The sequence below is a fragment of the Punica granatum genome, chromosome 3 (assembly GCF_007655135.1).
Source record: "Punica granatum isolate Tunisia-2019 chromosome 3, ASM765513v2, whole genome shotgun sequence".
In the NCBI taxonomy this organism is placed as follows: domain Eukaryota; kingdom Viridiplantae; phylum Streptophyta; class Magnoliopsida; order Myrtales; family Lythraceae; genus Punica; species Punica granatum.
Window position 1 is genome coordinate 38,641,113 of NC_045129.1, and position 6,988 is coordinate 38,648,100.

Below are 6,988 nucleotides of genomic sequence, written 5' to 3' on the forward strand. Positions count from 1 at the left end.
ACTTGTGCTTTAGTTTAGACACTGCTCTTCCTACCTCGAACAAGGTATGAAGCCATGCAACATACTATACTTATGCTTTAGTTGGTCTGTCCAACTCACGAACAATGCAGATGAAGAGAGTACCATGCGGTAGTTGCCATCAGGTATTTATGCAAGTATATCATGTGGACGTGGTACGTCGGGATAAGAGGTGGAAGTTTCTTGAGCGGAGGACGCAATTAGAAATATAATTAAAGTTTGAGGTTCAAATTTGAGATAGGTCCAAGTCTTGGGGTAAATTGTAATTTCCGCGGGAGGAAAAATCGAAGATGGTATGAAAATGTCGAACTGGGGCCAAACCCGCCATTAATGCCCTTTCTCCCCACCTTCCTTCCCTTAACTTGAGCTTTCAGCTTTCTTCTCCTTCTCCTCTCTCCCTCGAGAGCTAATATTTATGGAAACCAGCTGTCTATGAGCTCTGCTCTACCCCCTCTCCCTCTCTCTCTCTCTCTCTCTCTCTCTCTCTCTCTCTCTCTCTCTCTCTGCTCTGTGTCTCGTTCTCAGTATTTCTCTGGGGAAGGGTTGAAGCAGCACACTTGGTTGAGCTCGCAGGGAAAAAGGGGTACCCTTCTACTTCTCTCTTCTCTTTCTTTTGCCTTTTCTGCATGGAAAGCTCAAAGCTGGAAGCTTTCTGCAGATCTGATGAATTTCGCTGTGTAATCTTTTTGAATTTCAAAAGCTAGTGTTTGAGTGTTTGTTTGTCTGTTTGTCTGTTCGTCTGCAGAGAGTGGATAAAGTGAAACTGTGGGTGTCAAAATGGGGATTTGCTTGAGCGCCCGAATCAAAGCTGAAAGCCCGTGGCACACAGGTACTCCGTTGTTCTTCTCCCTTTTCTCTTTTCAGGTGTTGGATGTTTCTTGCGTTCCTTAATTGAAGGGTTGATGGAGATTATCAATGTTATCTGATTGAAAGCCGCGGAATTTTCCCAGCTCCTGATCAATTTGATAGGAAAATGGTTCATTTTTCCCTAGCTTGACTCGGTGTGAATTGTTCGAGTTTACTAGCCAACAACACATGTTAGAAAGTGGACATGAATTCAACAAGAACTTTTCTATGATTTTCTAGTAGAAATTGGGCTTTTGCTTGGGTCCTTCTATTGGGAGGGATATCTGCACCTTCTTGATCTTGATATGGGACACATGAACCAGTAACTCGAATGATATCTCGAGCTGAGGAGGATGGAAGAGTTTTGAAATTCTTGCGCTTCTAGTTTCCGGGTTTATTGATCATTTTATTATTTTTCTGTAGGGACGAACATGAAATCCATTAGCACTGGCGGGACCGACCTCAGCAGTTCGACTTCAAACAGCAAGGCCTCCTCTGTGGCACCCCCAACTCCACGGAGTGAGGGCGAGATTTTGCACTCTTCGAATGTGAAGAGTTATAGTCTTGCTGAACTGAGAGCGGCCACTCGGAACTTTCGCCCTGATAGCGTGTTAGGAGAAGGCGGGTTCGGTTCTGTCTTTAAGGGGTGGATCGATGAGAACACGTCAGCTGCAGCAAAGCCTGGGACTGGGATGGTCATTGCCGTGAAAAGGCTGAACCAAGAAGGCTTTCAGGGCCACAGAGAGTGGTTGGTGAGTTCAATTTCACCCTTTGATGAAGTAAAATCCATTTGGTTCTTGAAAACTTGGAAGCTTGGCAGCTTGCAGTATGATTCTCTTCTTGAAAAGCTGAGAAAATGAGGAAAGATGGGAAACTGAAGATTTTCCAGAACCAAATGGAGATTGTTCCAACACGACTATGTGATTTGGACACTTTTAAAATGACCAGAAAAGCGAGTATTCATGTTATAATAACATGATTGTAGCTTGGGGCTTGCAGGCAGAAGTTAATTATTTGGGGCAACTCTATCACCCTAATCTCGTGAGACTGATGGGGTACTGCTTGGAGGATGAGCACCGACTTTTGGTATACGAATTCATGCCGCGTGGCAGCTTAGAAAACCATCTTTTTAGGAGTAAGTAATTTACTTTGTCCTCATCGTATGCCACTGAATGAGCTCCGTTCAATGTTTTACTGGAAAAAATGTTGTAACAGGAGGATCCTACTTCCAACCTCTATCATGGAGCCTTCGCTTGAAGGTTGCTCTTGGGGCTGCAAAGGGGCTTGCATTCCTTCACAGTTCTGAAGCAAAAGTGATCTATCGGGATTTCAAAACTTCAAACATTCTGCTTGACTCAGTATGTGAAATTGAAGTCGATGGATCACCTTTCATGCTTCTATAACATGTAGCTTATGGTTGACGATTTTCTCGTATTGCAGAACTATAATGCCAAGCTTTCTGATTTCGGGTTAGCAAAGGATGGCCCCACGGGTGATAAAAGTCACGTCTCCACCCGGGTTATGGGGACACATGGGTATGCTGCCCCTGAATATCTTGCTACAGGTAATGCTAAAACTCTTGAAATAATTCTTCATGCATCTCGATTATTCTTCTGGAAATTTGATTTTGCAAATTCTTGAGACTATTTTCTTGTAGATTTTGCTGATGTTTCTCATTATACAGGCCACCTGACAGCAAAGAGCGATGTTTACAGTTTTGGGGTTGTGTTGCTGGAAATGCTGTCCGGCAGGAGGGCAATAGACAAGAACCGTCCGCTGGGAGAGCACAACCTTGTCGAGTGGGCCAAGCCCTACTTAGCCAATAAAAGGAAGGTCTTCCGTGTACTTGACAACCGCCTTGAGGGCCAATACAAGATAGAGGAGGCCCACAAGGCCACAACCCTGGCCCTCCGGTGCCTGTCAATGAACATAAAGTTCAGGCCCAACATGGAAGATGTGGTGGTAGCATTAGAACAACTTCAAGCTCCTAAGGGAAACGAGAATGGCCAGAGCAAATCCGGGAATTCAAATAACCAGAGGGTTCGAAGACATAGTGCAGATGATGCCAGAAGTACAAACAGACCAGTTTCGTATCCTCGACCATCTGCTTCCCCTCTTTATGCTTAGAAATCTAAGAACTAAAAGTGAGCGAAGAGGTAGCTTCTGATGTCGAATATGTGGCAACTCACCTGCAGTACGGACAATGGGATTCTTGCCTAGATCTAGTCTAAGAAAATTCTCAGACTGAGCGATTGCAACTGCTTGTCAATGTCGTGGGTACTATCGAGGCATGATCACTAACTGTAAGATGGCAGTGATTTGGTCCAGTCTATATGCATCTTTTCTTGGACCGTCTAGGTTAGGATTTCTCTGGGTGAACAAGGTTCTTGATTGGGAATCCATGGGGTAGATGGGTTGTCGTCTGATCAATGTACAGTTGTTTGGTGACTAGACTGAGTCATGGTAGAGACTTGTCTCTGTCGGGTTGGGTCTGTAATGTTGTATGTTTTGCAGGGAAGAATTGAGGTTGGCTTCAAAGCTGAGGTTTATAGTTTTGACTAATATGTAATGGTAATTGTGTATTTCTCTTCTCCCACCCTGACAATCTACTTCTGGTTTTACTGACTGAGGAAGTTGCATATATAATGCGGTTGCTTCCATCTTATATGTCCGGTTAGAGGAGTTGAAATTTTGATTCCAGTTCTTAGATAATAATTGCCGAATATCATGGAATAATTGTTTTATATAACGGATTCCATATGTTTCGATGCGAGGCCCCAGGTGCAAACTGACTTTTAAGCCGAGGATCGGCCGGGTTATAGGCTCTTCTGCTACAACATGGAATACTGCATGAAACCGGCTGCATATTGGTTAAAAGTCATGGACTTTCTTCGATTCTGTTTGTGCAACATAATGCTAGAACTGAGCTGTACTCAGCTAACCAAACAAATAAACGAACTTGGTTTTTTGAAGAGATCGTCGAAGAAGACGGCCGTGGTAATGGAGAGGACAAAATTGTGACCCGTAAGTTGCCATTAAAAGAACCTGGCAGGCTTCATCAGTGCAGTTCTCTCAGCTATTACTCTTATATGTACAACTATCTGAGATGAGACCGATTGAAAATATCGTGAACTTCCCTGTGTCCATCTTCCTGCTTCAAAGATCAATGTGATCGCTGCAAGGACAGAGACAGCGGTACCTAACTTATTTAATTGCCGTCACGGTCTTATTGTATTACCAAGTTCTTACCAACCCGGGAGTCCAATTTCTCCAATCCAACTTCCCGATGGACCTGTTCCTCAAACTTACCATCTCTCTGATATCAAACACCTTCCTCAAGTGACTCCCTCCTCGCTTCGTTGATTCAGTTTCAGCCTCCTCTGCAGTAGCTTCTTCATCCGCTATGTCCTCTACCTCAGATACCTCTGGTTCAGGGACCATTGCAACCGCTTCCTGTGGCAGTGTTTCACTTATGATGTTTTCCAGCATTTCAACCACCTCACTCATCTTGGGACGAGACTTGGGCTGCTTCATGAGGCACTTGTTGGCTAGGGAAGCGAGTTTCTGGGCAGATCTAATGCAGTTTTCTCCTTCAAGTCGTGGGTCCATGATGAGGTGGAACTTCTTTGGATCCGAAACGTATGGCCTGACCCATTCCAGAAGTTTCTGTTCACTCCGAGGTAGATTTCTTTCTACTGCCCGCCTTCCTGTGATGAGTTCATAGAGAACAACCCCAAAGCTCCATACATCGCTCTTAGCAGTCAGTCTTCCCGTCTGGACATACTCTGGAGCCGCATAACCAACAGTACCCACAACCTTGCAGGAAATTAAAAAATACCCTTAAGAATCGTACCGCCAGATAATTGTCCATTTACAAGCCAGGGTGAAAAATAGTCCACAGGGACTTCCTATTTCAGGTGAGAGCGGAACATTATCAGATCTCCAAACGTTTCGGAAACCTTCGTGCAATATCCTTAAGAATAGTATGAAAGGGGAGAAGCTTTGCTAAGATGGAAAGATGGAGAAGTTGGTGAAGCCGTAAAAATGTCAACTAAAACATCAAAAGACGGTAACTGCTCAAATATCGAGGACAAAATTGTAGATGGGAAGTTGAACTTACTGAGGTCGACACATGACTTAGCCCTTCTGCTGGCCCTTGCCTTGCTAGCCCAAAGTCTGATAATTTAGCCCTAAAATCCTCATCTAGCAGGATATTCGATGTCTTGAAATCTCGAAATATTAGCTGCATTAAACATAGAAGGGAGATCCAGAACCATTAAACCAGCAATATTTTTAAGCATCACACCTTTCTTCAATAAACAAAAAGATCTCGGAAAGCGAGACTGCCATTACATTAATTAACCATGTTCAGTGGTGGACAGGTGAGAGTACCTGGAAATCCATTTCTTCGTGCAAGTACGCCAACCCACGGGCTGCATCTTGAGCAATTCTCAATCTTAACATCCAGGGAAGAGGCATGGGAACACGGGATAGTAGATGATCCTCCAAGCTCTTCTTGTGCATGAGCTCATACACCAACAGCCTTTGGATCCCTCTTTCGTCGTCCTCTGCGCAGTAGCCCACGAGCTTAACAAGATTCGTGTGCTTGACAACACCGAGAAAATTTACTTCATTAATCCACTCCTTGTGCCCCTGAATACTAGAATGCAAAAAAGCCATGGAATTGACATTAGATCAGCCACACTGTCGGACGATGCACAGGTCTAAAGCTCAATTGCATAATACATTCAGCATTTTGAAGAAAGCCAATGCAGGCAGGAATCTTTACATCTATGGAACACAGACAGTCCAACCAAACACATTGACCAACAATCATACAGTAACATCCTACAACTTAGAGCCAGAAATTTATCTCATAGGTCCGAGTTGAAGATGGAACACGTCGGAACCAAGACAATTACAGCAATTTATTCAAAGGAGATGCATTTAATTGATTCTCGTACTCACGTGACATTCGCAAGTCAATCGTAGAGGGGAACAACTAAAGAAAGAATGCAACAATCTCGAGCATTCAGTCAATGGCAATCAGCATAGAATTCAGAAGGCAATAGATTCGCAGAGTGGGAGCATTCGCGACCTTGTTAGAGCTAAGGAGAAGAAAGGGACAGGTGACGTGCCTGGAAACCGCTGCGGTTGAGCTGCTTGACAGCAACGTCCATCTTAGCATCGGAGCCATCGTCGACGGAGACGACGCCTCTGAAGACGCAGCCGAACCCTCCCTCGCCTATCATCAGCACGCGGCTGAAGCCTCGGGTGGCCGATTTGAGCTCGGCGAAGGAGAAGACGCGCAGATTATTGGCCCGGCGCTGGGTCAACAGCTCGTAGAAGGCGACCGAGTCCCCGAAGTCCCTGGACTCCGAGTCGAACTCGGACCGCCTCGTGTCGACGCTGCTGGACGCCACGCTGAAGGACCGCGCCCACGACACCTTCGAGGACCGCGAAGCCGCCACCTCCTCGTCGTCCCGCCGCTCCCCGTTCGTGAAGTGGAAGCACTTCATCTCTCCTCCTCCTCCTCCTCCTTCCTCCGCCTCCCACGGCACAATGCGTCGCCGGTCGTGCACTTTCAGTAGAGAGAGAGAGAGAGAGAAAGAGTCAAAGAGGAAGCAGGTGAGCGGAGATCAACGAACTTTGGATTGGTCCGTTGAAGCTTATTGTAAAATGAAAATGAAAATGGAAAACAGTTTTTCTACAAAATAACTCTCAAACTGGGCGGCCAAGTCCCGTTTTTCCTGGGAAACGAACATTTGGAAAATGGGAAAACCAGTCGGTCTTTTGACCCCTTTTGCCTTAAAAAAAGAAAAAAAAAATTATATGCAGAATAATTTTCTTCTCCCTCCATAAAATGGAAAAGAAAAAAACTGACTTCTTCATGTGTGAAGCATCGAAATAAACTAATGAAAAATTGGAAAACAAATTCAGTTTATTGGTTCTCACGTCAATGATGGGGATTACTTACTTAATTTAAGTTAACTAATCATTAATCACGAAAAACTAGACATTTTGTAAGTTATACTGAATGACTTTACCTCAGCAAACGAAGTTGAAACCAATAGAAACAACTCGAGACCGAGATTAAATTGATTGCAATGAGACACTGAGAATA

The 6,988-nt window shown here is 44.6% G+C and overlaps 2 protein-coding genes across 3 annotated transcripts; one reads left to right on the top strand and one right to left on the bottom strand.

Annotated features, from left to right (window-relative positions):
* Positions 1-357: 357 nt before the first annotated feature.
* On the top strand, positions 358-3,529 carry LOC116200064 (receptor-like cytoplasmic kinase 176). Its single transcript, XM_031530735.1, has 7 exons — positions 358-601; positions 764-847; positions 1,288-1,616; positions 1,864-1,999; positions 2,080-2,222; positions 2,305-2,428; positions 2,549-3,529. The coding sequence occupies exons 2-7, from the start codon at positions 796-798 to the stop codon at positions 2,989-2,991; spliced, it is 1,227 nt and encodes a 408-aa protein (XP_031386595.1). The 5' UTR covers positions 358-601; positions 764-795; the 3' UTR covers positions 2,992-3,529.
* Positions 3,530-3,731: 202 nt separating this feature from the next.
* LOC116200063 (serine/threonine-protein kinase PCRK1) lies at positions 3,732-6,623 on the bottom strand. 2 transcript variants are annotated; one of them, XM_031530733.1, is made up of 4 exons: positions 6,003-6,623; positions 5,257-5,517; positions 4,985-5,107; positions 3,732-4,680 (listed from the first exon to the last, which is right to left on the bottom strand). In XM_031530733.1, the coding sequence occupies exons 1-4, from the start codon at positions 6,381-6,383 to the stop codon at positions 4,099-4,101; spliced, it is 1,347 nt and encodes a 448-aa protein (XP_031386593.1). In that variant the 5' UTR covers positions 6,384-6,623; the 3' UTR covers positions 3,732-4,098. The 2 variants fall into 2 exon arrangements, with proteins under 2 accessions (XP_031386593.1, XP_031386594.1); XM_031530734.1 differs by having other exon boundaries at positions 5,257-5,524; positions 6,003-6,208.
* Between the last annotated feature and the right edge of the window lie 365 nt (positions 6,624-6,988).

What these genes read in the sequence shown, in the direction of transcription:
- LOC116200064 (XM_031530735.1), top strand. Translation starts at nt 796, where the DNA reads ATGGGGATTTGCTTGAGCGCCCGAATCAAAGCTGAAAGCCCGTGGCAC. An exon ending in TGAAAGCCCGTGGCACACAG is followed by an intron (nt 848 to 1,287) that starts GTACTCCGTTGT and finishes ATTTTTCTGTAG; the next exon opens with GGACGAACATGAAATCCATT. An exon ending in CAAACATTCTGCTTGACTCA is followed by an intron (nt 2,223 to 2,304) that starts GTATGTGAAATT and finishes CTCGTATTGCAG; the next exon opens with AACTATAATGCCAAGCTTTC.
- LOC116200063 (XM_031530733.1), bottom strand. Translation starts at nt 6,383, where the DNA reads ATGAAGTGCTTCCACTTCACGAACGGGGAGCGGCGGGACGACGAGGAG. An exon ending in ACGAAGAAATGGATTTCCAG is followed by an intron (nt 5,108 to 5,256) that starts GTACTCTCACCT and finishes TGTTTAATGCAG; the next exon opens with CTAATATTTCGAGATTTCAA. An exon ending in TAAGTCATGTGTCGACCTCA is followed by an intron (nt 4,681 to 4,984) that starts GTAAGTTCAACT and finishes ATTTCCTGCAAG; the next exon opens with GTTGTGGGTACTGTTGGTTA.